The 19,404-nt window shown below is 33.8% G+C and overlaps 1 protein-coding gene and 1 pseudogene across 1 annotated transcript; both read left to right on the top strand.

The window, feature by feature from the left end:
- Positions 1-1,701: 1,701 nt before the first annotated feature.
- On the top strand, positions 1,702-6,172 carry LOC114402126 (annotated as a pseudogene).
- Positions 6,173-10,098: 3,926 nt separating this feature from the next.
- On the top strand, positions 10,099-12,325 carry LOC114403790 (beta-conglycinin beta subunit 1). The gene is made up of 6 exons (XM_028366949.1): positions 10,099-10,426; positions 10,696-10,871; positions 11,002-11,082; positions 11,180-11,464; positions 11,607-11,886; positions 11,986-12,325. Exons 1-6 carry the CDS (start codon positions 10,126-10,128, stop codon positions 12,180-12,182), a joined length of 1,320 nt encoding a protein of 439 aa, XP_028222750.1. The 5' UTR covers positions 10,099-10,125; the 3' UTR covers positions 12,183-12,325.
- Positions 12,326-19,404: the final 7,079 nt, after the last annotated feature.

The raw sequence follows: 19,404 nt of genomic DNA, 5'->3' as shown, positions 1-19,404 counted from the left end.
GCATTAAGTCTACAACATAATATGGACTAGATCGCTGCACTTCATTCCTAGACATACAGTTTTCTAGTTTACTCTATCAAGTTCTAAGGCTTTAAAGCACTTCCGAATGCTAAAAATTCTAACTATACATACAAATGGGTGATCAAGCCAAAAGCATGTAAAAATAAGCATGGATAGAAGTAATGAACACATAAAAACAACATTAAATAGATAGTGAAAGAATATTACATCAAAGATTCAGTAGAACTCCCCAACCAAGAAATTTAGCCTTCTATTACAAGTAATGAGCTTTCAATACAAAGGATAGATTTTGAGGGAAGAAAATGGCTAAGAATGGTTGAGGATGTCTCCTTCAACATCTACAACCCTAATCTCACTCCTCTAACCTAGACTCTCTTGGTGGCTTCGTTTCTATCGCTAGCTCTAGCTTCTCCCTTGGTTCTGTTTTTCGACTCCTCCCTTTAGTTTCCGCCAACTTCAGTGTTTTAAAGACCCCTTGACGTTTCAGATTCTGAAGGCTCGCTTATCGAGATTGGCTCACTAAGCGAGAGTAAGCGAATTTTGGCTTAGCGAGCTGGGCACGTTGAGCGCGAGAAGAGACAAACGACTCGCTGGGCGAGCTTGCAATTGTAAAGTCTCCTATGACAATGAGAGGTTAAACTCCTTTGTTGGGAGCTTAGCATCCAACTGGTCTTGATGTAATTTCTCTTCCTATCTATTATGAATATTACTTTTGCATTATTTTTTTGTGTGCTTAATTTTATTGTTTATGGTTTGATTACCCATTTGCATGGTAAGTTTTAGGGATAGTGTTGGGAAACATTATTTTCTAAGAGAACTGGGAAATGGTATCTAAATAACTTCATCACTAGGGATTGGTTGATTTTATTTAGTCTGTTATACATCTCTATTCTTAATGCAATTTAAATATTTTATCTCTTAAGGGGATTTAGGAGAGTAGATAAGTTAAGCTCTTTCACTTGAGGGATCTTGGTTAGAGTATATAAGTAGATGCAGGTGTAAATTGGACTAATCACTAATAGAGAAAAATAATTAATAGGATTTTTCTCATGTTTTCTGTTTTTAAATAATTAATAGGATTTTTCTCATGTTTTCTCAAGATAGCTCTGATAGGTTAAGTTTGCAACATTACTTTTATGTTTGTGTTTTCTTTCTTGTTAATTTTAATTTACTTTATGTCAATTTATTGTACTGTTTTCTTCACAACCTTTTAAACCAATGTATTTATTGCTTGAAAAAAAATTATATATTCACATATTTAAATACAAACAAAATTCCTATGAATTCGACACTCGAACTTCCGTTTTAATTTTATTACCTGAAATAATTTGGTGCACTTGTCAATCATCAACATTGGTATTGTTGGAAATTGTTTTCTTGGCATCAATTTCTGTCTCATTTGGCATTACACAGAAGCAGCGATGCCTACAGAGTTGCAAGAGCGGGCAGGATCCATACAAGCTACAACAATGTAAGATTCGTTGCAGGCTTGTTCCTGAGCATGAGGAGCAACAAGAAGAAAGAGAAAATCAGTAACCACACAAGGAGAGGGAACGGAAAGAAAAGGGACGCCAGGAGGGTGAAAAGGCGAAAAAAGAACAAGACAAGCGTGAGCAACCTCGTCCATTTCCACGTCCTCATAAAAAAAAGCATGAGCATGAGGAAGAGCACAAATGACCTCATGGAAACCCTGAAGAATGTGAAGGTTTGGATGAGTCAGAGTCACAAAAACAAAACAACCCTTATCACTTCAGCTTTAACAGCTTCCACACTCTCTTCAAGAACCAATATGGTCACATTCGTCTACTCCAGAGGTTCAACCAACGTTCTCTACAACTTCAGAATCTTCTAGACTACTGTGTTTTGGAGTTCAAGTTCAATGCCAACGCCCTATTTCTCCCCCACCATACTGACTCTAAATTCCTCCTCATTGTCATTTATGGTAATTACTACTAATTGAACATCATCATAACTGTTTCAATTCTTCTTGTATAAATAACAACGGTAATGAATAATTTGTTTTTTGATTACAGGGAGAGCCTTACTTATTAATAATTTGTTTTTAAAAACAACGCTAAAGACTCCTACAACCTTCAGCCTGGTGATGCCCTGAGAATCCCTGCTGGAACCACTTACTATTTGGTTAACCCCCATGACAATGAAACACTCAGAGTAGTAACACTCGTCATACTCGTTAACAAACCTGGAAGATTTGAGGTACCGCCTTTTCTAATTCCTAATTAATTAATTATTTTTCAAATTTGTTTTCAATTGTGAATTTGTCTTTTCTTTGTAGAGTTTCTTCTTGTCTAGCACTCAAGACCAACGATCCTACTTGTAAGGGTTTAACGAGAATATTCTATAAGCCTCCTTCAAGGTAAGCTAGCAACACATCATCTAATTTACATTTCCATTTAGTGGTTTGGCTAAACGTCACACTAACTAAAAAATATCGTTATATTTGCTTAATTTTATAGATTGAATTCGAGGAGATAAACAAGGTTCTAATTATGAGTATATTTTGGGATTAAATTATATCGAAATTTGTAATTTTTCTTTCCTAATTTTTTCTTTTTGAACAAATAGTTGTTAAATTAATATTATTTAAGTTTTTGTACAAAGAATATTAAAAGTTATGAATTTATGATGCTTAGTGAGGAAAATAAAGCTAATTAAGGAAAGAAAGCTAATTAAGGAAGACAAGTTAATTGAGGAAAACATGGCTAATAAAGAAAAGAAGAAGAAAAATAAAACTAATTAAGGAAAGAAGACTAATTAAGGAAATGAGGCTCGTTAAGGAAAGAAAACTAATTAAGAAAAACAAATTAATTCAGAAACCCGCTAATTTGTGCACCTATAAAAGAAGAAAAAAGAAGAAGAAAAAGACACACAGAAATTCCAACAAAATACATTTCCTTATGGAAGACAAATGCTAGAAGAAGGAGAGACAAGCATTGGGAACTTGGCAACTAACTACTCTTGATGTAAAGCCTTTCTTATCTTTTCCCCCTTTACTAAATATTCTTCTTTTGCAATTGTAAAGCCTCCATGACAATGAAAGGCTAAATTCCCTTTGTTGGAAACTTGACAGTCAACTATTCTTGATGTAATTTATCTTCCTATCTATTTATGAATATTACATTTGCATTATCTTTTCCTTTGTTTTATATTATTGCTTGTGACTTGATCATTCATTTGCATGGTAAGTTTTAAGAGTAACATTGGGAAACATTATTTTCTAATAGAACTGGAAAATGATATCTAAATAAAGTCATCACTAGGGATAGTTTGATATTTGTTTAGCCTGTTATACATCTCTATTTTTAATGTAATTTACTATTTTAGCTTCGCAAAGGAATTTGGGAGAGAAAATAGATAAATTAGACTCTTTCATGCGGGGGACCAAAGTTAGAGTATACTAATAGATGCAAGTGTAAATTGAAATAATTATAAATAGAGTAAAATTATTAGCATTACATCAAGAGTAGTTCTGGTAGGTTAAGTTTCCAACATTCTCATCTTCTGAATTTCCTTTTACAATAATATTATATTTTCTCATCTTTTCTGTCTTTAATTAATTAATTTACATTATTGTTTTTTTTTTCTCGTAACATTTTCAAATCAATTTTCTTTAATTTCTTTTACTAATAAAATATTCATCTACCTAAGTACAAACAAAGTCCATGTGGATACAATACTCAGACTTTCGTTTTAACTTTACTACTTGGGATGAATTGGTACACTTGTCAATTCATCAAAGAGAGGAAGGGCAACAACAAGGCGAGCAAAGGCTACAAGAAAGAGTGATTGTGAAACTGTCAAATAGATCCAAGAACTTGGCAGACATGCCAAATCAAGTTCAAGGAAAACCATTTCCTCCGAAGACGAACCATTCAACTTGAGAAGCCGCAAACCTATCCATTCCAACAAGTTTGGCAAGTTCCATGAGATCACCCTAGGAAAAAAACCCACAGCTTCGGGAGTTGGATACCTTCCTCAGTTTTGTGGATATCAATGAAGTAAGCAAAAAGAAATACCCAAATTGAAGTGGACAATTGAGTTCAATACACTTTCCTCTTAGTTAGAGAACCTAATTATTGAGACTTTTAAATAATGATTTACTTTTTTTGTTCACAGATTTAGGGAGCTCTTCTTCTACCACACTTCAATTCAAAGGCCATAGTGATGCTCATTATTAATGAAGGAGAAGCAAACATTAAACTTGTGGGCCTTGGTAACTTCAAAATTTGGGTTTAATTAATAGTCAATTTTGACTAAGAATGATTAAAATTCCTTTACTTTACTGTTGTTTTTAATGAAATAATGAGGAATTTAATATCATGTTAAATTTTTACCAGTAGGATTCAAAAGAAGAAAATTACAAGTGCTTTGAAGGAAAATTAATGGAAAAACTTGAAGATTAGAATAGCTAGCTTAGCGCACAAGATAGGCTCAGCGCGTCACCTCGCCTAACAGTCATCCCAAATTTAGCGCGAAGAAAGCCCACGAAGAAGCCCAAAGACACGATTAGAATGAATCTCGCGCTAAACGCGTGATCACCACCATACTCGTTAAGCCTAGAAGACCTGCTTATCGCGAGGTCGCGTAAATTTTAAGTTACCTTAGACTTATAAAAGGAGTAGAAAGCAAAGGAATAAGACACACCGAAACTCAGAGCTCTCTAATGAATACATCATATGTCTGAGTATCTCAAATAAGAGAAATTTTTTTTTTATATCCATTATCCCCTTCTCCTCTTCTATACATCTCTCTTCTTCTTCTATCGCCATCAACCCTAAAGCGTAAAACCTCTCATGACTATGAGAGGCTAAACCTCATTGTTGGGAGCCTAGTAGACTAAACTCTTGTAATATAATTCTTCCTTACTGTGTATTTAATGCAATTCGAGTTTTTATTGTTCTTTTATGTGTCTTATTGTTATTGATTGTGGAAAATGGCTATTTTCTAGAGAACTAGGAAAGGACATCTAAATGAAATCATGTTAGGAATAGATTGATGTTGTTTAGCCTATTTTATGAATCTTTAGTCTTAATGCAATTTACTATTTCATCTTTGCAAAAGAATTTGAGAGAGAAAATAAATAAATTTGACTATTCATACTAGGAACTAAAGACATAGTACCATAGTAGATGCAGATAAAAAACTAGGATAACATTAAGTAGAGAAAAATTATTAACATTGTATTACTAGTAGTTTTGGTATGTTAGGTTCCAACATATTTGCATTCTGAATTCGTCCTTCGCATTTAAAGTATTGTTTCTTTTTCTTGTCTTTTTGCCTTTTACTTTCCCCTTTAATTTCTCACTTACAATTCCTTATCCCTTCTAATCCTTCTAATCGCTTAAAAATTGAGTTTGCACCAGTCTAAATACAAATAAAGTCTATATGAATTTGACATTCGGACTTCCGTTTTACTTTACTACTTTGACAAATTGATACACTTGTCAATGTTAACATGCCTTCAGGAACACGAGCAGAAAGAAGCAGCAATAGGAAGAACAACCTTTGGAATTGCGAAGGTACAGAGCTGAATTGTCTGAAGACGGTATATTTGTAATCCCAGCAGCTTATCCATTTGTCGTCAATGCTACCTCAAATCTCAATTTCCTTGCTTTTGGTATTAATGCTGAGAACAACCAGAGGAACTTCCTTGCAGGTAAATATATTATACATCAAAATCAAATTGAATATACTGTTGTTACGTTTTTCTTTTATGGCATGTGAATTGTAGCTGATTGTGTTATTTCCAATCCTCTTGTGATTGAAAATTTAAAGGTTCGAAAGACAATGTGATAAGCCAGATACAGAGACAGAGACAAGTGCAGGAGCTTGCGTTCCCTGGGTCTGCTCAAGTTGTTGAGAAGCTAATAAAGAACCAAAGGGAATCATACTGTGTGGATGCACAGCCTCAATAGAAGGAGGAAGGGAGAAAGGGTTCTCTGTCTTCAATTTTGGGTGCATTCTACTGAATAACTATGCACTAAAATGTATGATGTAAGAGCTCAGAGTGAGCGTGGTATGTATCGGCCATGTAACTATAATGACTTCAGCTCCACCTTGTGTTTTGTGTCCTTCGACTGTCTAATTTTATATGGTTGGCACGTACCAATATAAAGTATTTTACTTTGAAGCTAAATTATCTGAATTATGACGTGTATTAAATGAAAAAAGACATAAAATTAGATACATCTTCGACAAAGTGTTACGGTCTACCAGAAAAGCTATTGACTTTGTTTTCAAGTCTTCGAGACTGAAAAGATGTTAAGTCTAAATAACTATAACTCGTATTATTTTTTAACATTCAATTGGAAATTTTGTTTGAAATCTGACTTTCTTCTTTTAAAATGTTTGTTTTCTTCTTTTATTCTACTTATAATTTTCTTTTATCAATATCTTTATTAGGTGAGACCACTTATACATTCGACTTGAGCTTTTCTCTTCCATTGCATTTACCCTTTTTTTTTTGTCAGCTTTGTACCTCCTGGGGCCCATGGTAGAAACATATGTCAGGTGGTTTTTAATCTGCATCTTCATTCTTCTCCTTAATATCAAGTTTCTTCAAAAACACGCGCATTTATGGTCTATTTTGGATTCTAATCCTTCCTTTTTGTCGTTTCCATTTTTAGTTTGTTTCTCCCTCATCAAATCTAAGGCATGCCTTTCATTTAAACTTTAATCACTTCTATATTTTTTGTATCTTTATTAATCTCATAAATGTTATGCTCGAACAACACTTTATATAGCCTTTCTCCCATAGTTGGGCATCACTCTAAAGATTTTAATCAATTTCAAACTTGCTAGCTTTTAATTGCAACTATTCTTTTACCTTTTACTGCAATGTATATGCTTTATTTCCATCTTTAACTTTGAAAAATAGCACTAGTTTTCTGAAGAGCTCTCTATCATAAATCATATGGTTTTACAAGTTCTATCGATAAGCCAAACTTTTAAAGCATGGCATTTCAAGTACTCCCTCCATCTGTTTTTTAGTAGTAGACTATTTTCTTATTGCCCCTTTAATTTGAAATTAATAAGTCAAGGTAAGAATATATCATTTTGATGTTACATGTAAGTTTCTGATTTTATTTTTCCATTATCAGCATCGGTTCTTCAAATCATTGAGTGTGATATTTCAGTGTACTTAAATATAAGTTACATTCAATTAAATTACACACTTCTGCAGTACTACAAAACAAACTCAGTCATGTTGCTTCCTTGCTCTGCTACAAAAATATAGCAATGCATATTACAGAGGAACAGAGACATGGCTGCTTCTCTGTACCAATAATCCTTCTTATTCTATTGTGATTGGTGATTTAGTTATTAAAATTATTTAGTTGGCTAATTTAACTGGAAGCAGCTCACCAAATTCATTTCATATCATTTATTAGTCACATGGACTAGCCATGACAAAGTAATCAGATTCAAAGAAAGAAATGAAACTCATTAGAGACCACGCCTTTTTGTCAGAATCTCTAATATTAGGCAAGTTCCTCAGTGCTTATAGGACTCTTGTATTAGGACTGTTTGGGCAAATTTATCCGGAATCAACTCTAGAAGAACGAAATAAGAAAAAAAAATATAAAATAAGTTTCTCCATAAATTAAAATGAGTCAACCATTAATTAATCATTAATCAATTTGTAAATGTCCTTTTCATTTTTTAAAAAGTTATATATGAGAGTTTTTACAAAATAACTAATAATGAGCTAATGAAGAGATCACTTTAACTTATGAAAAAATTCAAATTACTTTTTTTATTTTCTTTTGTTGAAAGTGTTTTAAAAAATCTTATCCAAATACATCCTTATTCTCAATCATCATCATCGTCTTATTCTTAAAAGTGCTTAACCCAAACAACATTAATTTTCCTCGCCCTACTCCAGCCAAATAGTATTCTACTCACTGAAAATCAATCCTTAACAAACAATTATAATAAAAAGCAAAAGCTGAAGCAAACAATGAAAGAAAACATTAAAAAAGTAAAAGAAGGAAAAAGAATACCTCTCTTTGGTATAAACGACAGCGTTAACGAGTGGAGTGGGGCGGAGAGTGCGTTCTTGAATATCTGAAAACTCTTGCAGGCCCTGAGATGCAAAACCTGAGAAGCACAATGCACAACCAAATTGAACATTAGGTTAGTTTAAAAAAGAAAAGCAATTAGAGAGAGGTCAAGAATTCAGGCAGAAAAAGGAAAAAAGAAAGAGAGAGAACTTGCCCTAGTGAGAATGGCGGGTGAGTGAGGAGTGAAGAAATTGAAGAATGGCGCATTATATTCAAAACATTAAACATCCGAGGTTGCATTGACAAATTCCCTTACATTTGAAACACAACCCCGAGCAAGTTAAGAGAGCTTCTTGCTATGTTTGGTGGATAAAACAATACACACTGATACACCTAAAAGAGATAGATTTGCGCATAATAACCCGATTGTAACCCGATTGAAAATGTTATTTATTGCATGTGACTCAAAATTTGTTGTTCAGTCCGATGGTTCGGTCTGATGAGGATTGTATGTTGTAATTAGATTGAGGAAAGTCTTATGTTCAATCAGATGAAACAGTTTGTTTCATTAATCTAATATACATTAAACTATTGAACATTTTTTGTTAGGTTTATGATGTTAAGTCTTTGTGACTTTGGGATCTATAAATAAAGGTCAAGAAATCTTTGTGTAAGTGTAATTATCGGTAATCAGAAGTGTGAGAGGTACTAAGATTTGTGAAAAACATGAGGAAACATTGGGTCCATAAGAAAGAAAGAGAAACAGAGCATGAGGCTTGGGTTCTTGTGGAAAGTTGTTCTTGAATTCAAGGGGCAGAACCAAGGGAGTTCTTAGTTTCATAGTGGAGTTGATGTCGGCCATATTGATTGAACCAGTAATTGCATTATATTCTCATTTTACGTTCTTGTTTTTTGATTTTGCATTTTCTTTCTTGTTACATTTTCTGGGTTTATTGTTTTTGGTTTAATTGTGTGCTTTCTTAGTAGTTTATATTTCTTTATTTTTATTGGTATTAGAATCAATATTGTTAATGATCTACCACCATAAATGACTACACCGATTTGAAGACTTTTTTTTATCAAATTAGGATGATTTTGCTCTTAATATCAACGGTAATTATTATTGGTGCACAAAAATAACTTTATACTTTATCATGGATGTCAGAAGTTAAAATCAAATGACAATACATTTTTGAAATCACTTAATTTAATATATAATTTTACGAAACCATCTCATTTGATAACAAAATCCGAATCCAAAACCTTTACCCTCAATACTTAATTTCTTTCCTGTAGATCAATACTTAAATGTTGTACATAGTAAAAAGAAAATTAAGAAAACAATTTAAAAGCAACCTATTATATAATTGTATATTTAAACTAAGTTCAAACAACTCAATATGTCCTTTCCTCAGTTATACAAAAGAAAACAAAACAAGGTACAAATCAATCAGATTTCAATTTGCTTATTTTGTTTCAACTCAATATTTAGTTTTTAATAATTAACTAAGGTTTTTATATTATGTTTAGAATTTTTTTTCTCCTTTTATTTTATTTGCATGTATATTAGGAGTTGTCCAATGATAATTATTCTTTAATAATGAATCATTAGTCTTACATCATTAATTTGATACACATGTATCAGATGTCCACTCCATGTGTTCTTGTTAATTTGATGGGCATCCATTACTTATCAACCATCCGCCATAGTTATCTGGTTGTGTATTTTGTTATCTGTTGGTACTCTGGAGTAGCATGCATAACGCTATATTTTTATTTCTAGGATCATGCATATACGCGCAAACCAAAGAACAGAGACCGATGTAAAGACAAAACATAGAGTATCCTTTCCAAAACAACGTCCAAGTTCATAAAATTGAGACGAAATGCAAGCACAGCACACATAAGTGGATGATCAAGATGGGCTCGTCCATGCCACGCACACCAACAGACGTCAAGCAGCAAGCCCTCCCGTGGCCAAATGTGCATGCATACATGTTAACAAGAGCTAGCTTCTCTTGCATAACTATAAATAGCCCTAATCTCACTCCATGTTTCATCGTCCAATAATATATATACTATGATGAGAGTGCGGTTTCCTTTGTTGGTGTTGCTGGGAACTGTTTTCCTGGCATCAGTTTGTGTCTCATTAAAGGTGAGAGAGGATGAGAATAACCCTTTCTACTTGAGAAGCTCTAACAGCTTCCAAACTCTCTTTGAGAACCAAAACGGTCGCATTCGTCTCCTCCAGAGATTCAACAAACGCTCCCCACAACTTGAGAACCTTCGAGACTACCGGATTGTCCAGTTTCAGTCAAAACCCAACACAATCCTTCTCCCCCACCATGCTGACGCCGATTTCCTCCTCTTTGTCCTTAGCGGTTTGTATTTACTCAAATGTTGATCAGTAGTGTTTTTAGGACATTGATTAAGAAACCCAAAAAATAATTATTTTTATTGAAACGCATAAATTTATACTAGCCGTGACTGTTTTTATGTCCTTATATGATCTTCGCAATATATATTTTCTATTATAAGTTTCTTAACCAATGCACTAAGTTACTGTTAACAAGACCTTATTATTAAACATCATCTATCACTTGCTTAATTGTATTCATTTGATGCATGGTAATGAATTACATATATACAGGGAGAGCCATACTTACCTTGGTGAACAACGACGACAGAGACTCCTACAACCTTCACCCTGGCGATGCCCAGAGAATCCCAGCTGGAACCACTTACTATTTGGTTAACCCTCACGACCACCAGAATCTCAAAATAATCAAACTTGCCATACCCGTCAACAAACCTGGCAGATATGATGTATGCACTTCTCTTTCTCTCTTTATATATAACACATTCTTCCATTCTTCTTCTTCTAATTATTTATTTATTTATTTCCAAAATGTACGTGATGACCATCAATTTTAATTTGTCCTTTCTCTCTCTGTAGGATTTCTTCTTATCTAGCACTCAAGCCCAACAGTCCTACTTGCAAGGCTTCAGCCATAATATTCTAGAGACCTCCTTCCATGTAATAAGCAACCAACAGTACTCTATCTAACTATTTGCATTCCCATTTAGAGATTAGTCTAAATTCATGTCACACTAATTAAATATTAAAATGATAGAGCGAATTCGAGGAGATAAACAGGGTTTTGTTTGGAGAGGAAGAGGAGCAGAGGCAGCAAGAGGGAGTGATCGTGGAACTCTCAAAGGAACAAATTCGGCAACTGAGCAGACGTGCCAAATCTAGTTCAAGGAAAACCATTTCCTCCGAAGATGAACCATTCAACTTGAGAAGCCGCAACCCCATCTATTCCAACAACTTTGGAAAGTTCTTTGAGATCACCCCTGAGAAAAACCCACAGCTTCGGGACTTGGATATCTTCCTCAGTTCTGTGGATATCAACGAAGTAAGCATTAAATTAAGAAAAACCATATACTCAAACTCATGAACTGGACAATTCAGTTCTATTCACTCTCTCCTTAGTTAGCGAACCTAATTATTCAGTTCTATCAACAAATAATGATTTCTTCTTTTGTTCACAAATATAGGGAGCCCTTCTTCTACCACACTTCAATTCAAAGGCCATAGTGATACTAGTGATTAATGAAGGAGATGCAAACATTGAACTTGTTGGCATTAAAGAACAACAACAGAAGCAGAAACAGGAAGAGGAACCTTTGGAAGTGCAAAGGTACAGAGCTGAATTGTCTGAAGACGATGTATTTGTAATTCCAGCAGCTTATCCATTTGTCGTCAACGCTACCTCAAACCTCAATTTCCTTGCTTTTGGTATCAATGCTGAGAACAACCAGAGGAACTTCCTTGCAGGTACTATACATACACTGTTACTACTTTTTTTGCATGTGAAACATTAGCTGATTTGGTTATTTATTTCCAATTCTTTGGTGCCTGATTGAAAATTTGAAGGCGAGAAAGACAATGTGGTAAGGCAGATAGAAAGACAAGTGCAGGAGCTTGCGTTCCCTGGGTCTGCACAAGATGTTGAGAGGCTATTAAAGAAGCAGAGGGAATCCTACTTTGTTGATGCTCAGCCTCAGCAGAAGGAGGAGGGGAGTAAGGGAAGAAAGGGTCCTTTTCCTTCAATCTTAGGTGCTCTCTACTGAATAACTACGTAAATGTATGCTGTAAGAGCTCATCGTGAGCGTGGAATGTATCTGCCCATGTAACTATAAAAACTTGAGCTCCACCTATCTTCTATCTACTACGAATAAATAAATCCAGCATATGATGCTTGTGTTTTGTAGCCTTCAACTGTTCAACTGTCTTCATATATATGCATGGTTGGCACGTACTCATATATATGCTAAAGTAATTTACACGCTCAAGCTAAATTATCTGAATTAATTATGACATCTTAGAATTCATGGTTTAGAGATGGAAAAGAGAGAAAAGAAAAACTAGTAATTTATATCTCCAATAATCTCCCACAAGTTGGAAGGTGTTTACAACACTCCAGCTTGAAATAGACAATACAGAAAGAATATATATTAAAATACAATGAAACTAAGTAAAGGAAAAAGAAATAAAGTCTGAAAATTGGATTATATCTAAATATACGAGAAATACAAGCCAAAATAAAAATATAAAGACAAATCAAAATATAGGTGTGATCATGATACATAGTTCCTAAAAGTCTTTGACCAACACTGACCTTCTTAATCTTCTTCCAAGAGTTCAAAGCAAGCATCAAAGGTCAAAATAAGCAAATCAAAGCTTAACCACCAAACAAAGGCAACAATAAGACCATTTGGCAGAAGCTTAAATCATTAAATTTTAACCATTAAGAGCAAAAGTTAAAGAATGTTTAACCACTCAAGACAGAAGCAACCAAGACTTAACCATCTATGGCAGAAGCTAAAATAATACTTAACCACCACGGACAGGAGCAAACAAAGGAATAGTGCTTAACCACCACACATGGCAGAAGCTACAATCATCAAAACAAGCCTAAAAGGCTGAAAACAATAAGCCAAAGCATGCCAAATATCAATGAAACAATGAAAAGATAAATCGTCAAACAATTGGTGTGAACCTTTCTGAAATAGTGTAAGACTTCAAACAGTAGCCAATATATTTTCAAAATCTTTAGAAGCATTTAGTCAAACACCTTGTAGGCAAAACTGGGAAATGCTAAACATGGAGAGAACCTCAAGACCTACCAAATTCAAGGGCATCTAATCCAACATCAAGCCTGAGATAATAGTTCCATATGTATCATCGTCGGAAATCGCCACTAAGGTGGAGGAAGGCAGCACACGACTGTCGAAAATCGCCTCACGACAGTGGAGACCAAAAAGCCAAAGGGGTTTTGTTGCGGATGTAAAACGATGGTTGAAAATCGTTGTCGCAACGGAGCATGATTGCTGGAGATCGCTGGTGCGACGAAGCATGGTGGCTTGAAATCGCTGACGTGGTGGCGATGGCAAATGTTTAGGGGTTTTGTTACGGACACAGAGGAATTGATTAGTGGTGGAGGTTTCACGAATCGCAACTCAGATTGACTAAAAATCAGAGGAATGGGAAAATGTTAGGATTTTGTGTTTTGGAGAAATTTTAGGAAAATGTAATTGAAAATTGAAAAGGAAAATATGAGGAGAAGATGAATAAGGATTGAACGGAGGTAAGTGTTGGCCGGAATCGGTGACTCGTGACAGAGGACTATAGCAACAGTGAACGGAGAGGTTGATCAATAGTGGCAGCAGAGAGGAAATGATATTGCTCTAATACCATGTTAGAATTCATGGTTTAAAGATGGAAAAGAGAGAAAAGAGAAATTGAACATTATTTTGGACAATGCTCAAATGAACAAATCAGTTTTTACATGAATATATTAAACCTTATATAACTAATACTAATAAATTATTATATAATTGGTTAAAAAAATAAATAACTTGTAACTAATTAAACTAACTAATGCTAATAACATTAGTAATCTATATATCTAATAAGTACATTAAATTAGATATACCAGAAAGTGTTATGGTCTACCAGAAAAGCAATTAACTCTGTTTTCAAGTCTTCCTGACTAAAAAGATCTTAAGTCTAGATAATTCTATCATGTAAAGCCCAGCGACCATGTGGAATTCATGTAGAGTCAATGAGAGGACTTAAGATCAATTGAGCATTGCAAGGTGATCATTTAACAATGGAAATGTGGTTTCATTTATAACATGAATTAACATATATTCTCAAGACATTAAATTAAGCAAGATATTTTAAATTAAGTGATAAATTTCTCTAAAAATTTAAGATTAAGAATACGTGGATATATTATTGAGGTGATAAAAAAATAAACAAATTATGTAATTAAAATTTTGCTTAATCAACATGTTAGACCCTAAAAACTTGTTAACTGATTGGCAAGTGCACCAATTTTATGACAAGTAGTAAAGTACTCGGAAGTCCGAGTGTCGAATCCAAAGGGACTTTTTTGTACTTAGATTAATTCAAACCCAATTTAAAAGCAAAAGATAAGGAAATAAAATAATAAATAAAGAAAGATAGGAGATAAGATAAAAATTTAAAAGAAAAATAAAATATTTAAAGATAAAAATAAAAGATAAAATGTTTAAATTAAAAGATGATAAAGATAAAAGAAAATAGAAGATAAAGAAAGATAAGATAAGAAAAGTAGAAGATAAAAAAAATAACAGATCAGATGAAGATGGAATCAGAATGCAATGGTGTTGGGGCTTAATATGTCAAAACTACTTATAATATAATGTAATTGATTTTCTCTTTTATGAAATCCTTGTTTTCACCCGCATCTACTGAATTATTCTATCGTTGGTTTCCCGCATGAAGGGCGTAGTTTATTTATCCTTTTTCCCCAAATTTCTTTGCAGAGATAAGATAACAAACCGCATTAAGATAAGAGATGCAAAAACTTGTGGGAAAAATAAATGTCAATCTATTTCTAGCAATGAATTTATTAAGAAACCCTTCCCCAGTTCTTTACAAAATAACCATTTTTCAATGCATTATCCTCTAAACAGTATATGGGTGATCAGACCATAATAAAAGAAAAGTACAGAGAAGAATAATAGAAATAAAATTGCATTAAATAGATAATAAGAAAGAATTACATTACAACAATTTGGCCTCCATGCTCCCAACAAAAGGGGTTCAGCCTCTCATAGCCATGAGAGACTTTACACGTCGAGGGGTTAATGGAAGAAGGTGATGGATGACTAATTACAAGAAAAAGGGGAATGGCTAAAGAAAGAGGGTTTCCCCTAAGGGATAGACCCCGTGTGTGGGTTGTGAGACTGTGTGGTTTTTTGCTTCCTCCTCCTTGTATAGGGACTAGATAGCTTAATTTTCATGCTGACTTCGGGCTTAGCGTGAGCTTACGCGCTAAGCGTGCCTTTGGGCTTCTTCGTGGGCCTTTTTCGTGCTAAGTGTGTGTTGCACACTAAGTGAGAATGCGCTCTGGGCTTGTCTTGCACACTAAGCGGGCTTTCCAATTCTTCCATTTTTTTCTTCAAGGTTTTTTCTTCCAATTTTTGCATCAATTTTTCCTCTAAAGCACTTGAAATCTTCTTTTTTTGAATTTTGCTAATAAAAAATAGCAAAGATGTTAATTTCTTCATTATTTTATTAAAAATAATAAAAAAAGTAAAGAAATTACACTCACTTATTAATCCAAATTTACTATCAAATTTGCTTATATTTCGCAGTTATCAAACTCCCCCAAATTAAAACATTTGTTTGTCTTCAAGCAAAAGACAAGTTCTGAATGTATCAACACATGAGATAACTGCGAAACCTTTTCAAACCTTTCACTGACTGATCCTGAGCTTGCATTTGTCTTAATCTTGTGATGGAAGCATGAAGGAATACACATGGAGATGAAAAATGTTAGCAAGTAAAGACTTCATCAAGGCATACTTACCACACTTCATTCCTCACAAGGCTAGTGTTTCTCTCAGCACACAAGTGTCTCGGCTAAGAGTGTTTTTAATTCAACAACTAAAAATAATGTTCCCAATTTTACACTTCATCTTAGTTAATGTAATCATACACACACTGTGGATCACTAAGGGATTTTTAGGCTTGTAACGTGGTTGGGCTAAGAAGGAACTCATGGTTTTTCTTTGGATTCAAAGTTAGGTTCTAAGAGAGCACCTACCTCATATTTTTCTGATAATCCATGACTTTATATTTCACAGTCCCAACTTTCATGTCTTCCATTCTTAACAACACATTTTTATTTTACATAGTTCCTATCAGTTTTTTATTTATTTGAAGCATACCTTTTTATTTTATTTTCTCTTTTTTTTAAAACTAAATTGAATTACACTGGTACTGTAGCAACTTATCGCAATTGAGTATGTGCTGTTATTAGTATTGCTGAAATTAAATTGCAAGAAATCAAAATAAAGAAAAGAAATAACACAACTATCCTAAAAAAACAAAAACACATAATGCAACTAACAAAAGAGAGATAGGGTAAGAAATCCTGGGTTGCCTCCTAGTAAGCGCTTCTTTAACGTCATTAGCTTGACAGATCCAATGCCTTCAAGGTGGCATGAAGGTCACATAAAACATATCATTCTTGCATTTTCGCCTTTCAGCTAAAGATTCCATGAAACTCATGTATCCCGAAAACACCTTCCATATTGTTGCAAGGGAAGTGCTGGTGATCAGGGAAAGAATGACACTTAAAAATTTATCATGTTCTCCATGCAACAACGTCAAAAACCTGTTAACCGATTGAGAAGTGCACCAATTTTATGACAAGTAGTAAAGTACTCGGAAGTCCGAGTGTTGAATTCACATAGACTTTTTTGTACTTTCAAACCCAACTTAAAAGCAAGAGATAAGGAAATAAAGTAATAGATAAAGAAAGATAGAAGATAAGATAAAGATTTAAAATAAAAATAGAAGATAAAATATTTAAATTAAAAGATGATAAAGATAAAAGAAAATATAAGATAAAGAAAGATAAGATAAGAAAAGTAGAAGATAAGAAAAATAAAAGATAAGATGAAGATAGAATTAGAATGCAATGGTGTTGGGGCCTAATATGTCAAACTACTTATAATATAATGTAATTGATTTTCTCTCTTTTATGAAATCCTTGTTTTCACCCGCATCTACTGAATTACCCTATTTTTGGTTTCCCGCATGAAGGACCTAGTTTATTTATCCTTTTTCCCCCAAATTTCTTTGCAGAGATAAAATAAAAAACTACATTAAGATAAGAGATGCAAAAATTCGTGGGCAAAATAAATGTCAATCTATTTCTAGCAATGAATTTATTAAGATATCATTCCCCAGTTCTTTAGAAAATAACCATTTTTCAATGCATTACCCTTTAAACAGTATATGGTGATCATACCATAATAGCAGAAAAGTGCTAAACTATTGGAAGGTATACCAATTTGCACAAGTAGTAATTAAAACAGTAAGTTCGAGTATCGTGTCCACAGAGAATTTGTTTTACTTATATGTCGTATATTTAGTAGTAAACATTTTCCGCTTTGGTAATAAAAATAGAGAAACTCATTCATGGTTCGATTGTCTTTAATAAATTCTGCTAAACTCAAACAAATGATAAAGTGAACACAAAGTTGTAGAACAGAATAGTTATCAAAATAAAAGCATCGGGGAGTATTCTACTGAACTTTCTCTTGCCGTACTAATAGGTTTTTCTCTATTTAACATTACTCTAGCGTTCTTACACCGTTGATTTACTCAGATCATGATTCCTCACATAAAAGAGCCTAACTTTCTTAGTTTTTATTCTTCATTCCTCAACAAACTCATTCTAAAGGAGTTGTAGTCCGCACGAGATGCAAAATATACTAGATTAGTGTATTCTATTCCTAGATATACAGACCTCTAGCTGCTCTACCAAATTCTAAGGATTCTAAGCATTTTCCAACACTCAAAACCTAACCAAGTATACACATGGATGATCAAGCCACAAGTACATAAAATAAACACAGATAGAAGCAGAGAATACTAGAAATAATATTAAATAGATAGTTAGAAGTTTTGCATTAAGAGTGTTCAGTAGAAAAACTCCATAGTAATGAAGTTTCGAGCCCTCCATTAGCAAGGAGGGCTTAATAAAAAGAGGAAATGGTGATTGAATGAAAGAAAATGGTGAAAGTATGAAGAAAATGTCTTCTCTTCAGCCTTAGTGTCGTCTTCCTTCTGTCTCATGTAGTGTTCCTTCATTTCCCTTTATCTCAATATTTTAAAGGCTCTTGGGTTTCTCAGCATACAAAGGCGCGCTAAGCAAGCATGTCTCGTTGAGCGAGAGTAAGTGGCTGTGTGCTAAGCGGGCCTGAACGCGCTAAGTGTAACATCCCAATTTTTGTAATCTAGATTAAAAATGATTGTTATTTATAAATAAATAAAGTTTTAGAAAAATGATGAGATTTTATAAATAAATAAATAAGGAGATATAATTATTAATTAAAATAATGATTTGAGAGAAAATAAAAAGGGTATTTCATTTATTTGTTTGATAGAAAATAAAATAGAGTTTGTTTTATAAAATAAATAAATATATAGCAAATAATAGGCTGAGTACCCTAGGTATAAATAGTTATGTTAAGTCAGGTGTCTCTTTTTGGCCTCATTTTCGTTTTTCCCCTTCTCCTCTTAAAACTCTTTCTTTTTTCCGCATCCCACCAAACCTGTCTTAGAAAAGCAACAATCTCAGAATCGTTCACCGTTGGATCGTCTTTAAATTTGAGCACCACGTTTGCAGCCCAATTCTGAGCATTCTCACCGTTGGGGATTATGATATTATGTCTGAGCTTAGAGGAAAACCATTCGCATTATAGCCTTTTATTTTTCCGCAGAAACCCAAAACTGTCTCGGCTAAACTACAATCCCGGTTTCTTTAACCGTTGGATTTTCATGAAATTTGGATATGTTGTTCGAAATTCAATTGCTCACACTTCTACCGTTGGGATTTTCGAGATAATATTTCTGGAGGGAGAAAAATGAATCGCATGAAAACAGTACAAGTGGAGGTTTCAATCTATTCTCCGTCTCTCTGACGTTTGGGAATTCTATCGGAGCAGTCGAAGGAATAACTGAAGGAAGGAATCTCAGGAGACCGCTAGAGATGTTGTTATCGCTGTCGGAAGACACGTGAGTCCGCTTAGAGGTAAGGGATGAGTTATTTATAATTGAGAATTAGTGAGAACATGTGTAGAAATCCTTAGAGATATCAATTGGAATGAGTTTTGGGATGTTTTTGCAATTTTCATTTTATCCTTATAATTATTACAATGAATTATATATGTTTGACAGACCAATTTTTGTGAAATTGATATGCTATTGTGTTGAGCGTGAACCCTA

This window comes from Glycine soja, chromosome 20, assembly GCF_004193775.1.
Source record: "Glycine soja cultivar W05 chromosome 20, ASM419377v2, whole genome shotgun sequence".
Taxonomy (NCBI): domain Eukaryota; kingdom Viridiplantae; phylum Streptophyta; class Magnoliopsida; order Fabales; family Fabaceae; genus Glycine; species Glycine soja.
This window is presented reverse-complemented; position numbering and strand designations above follow the sequence as displayed.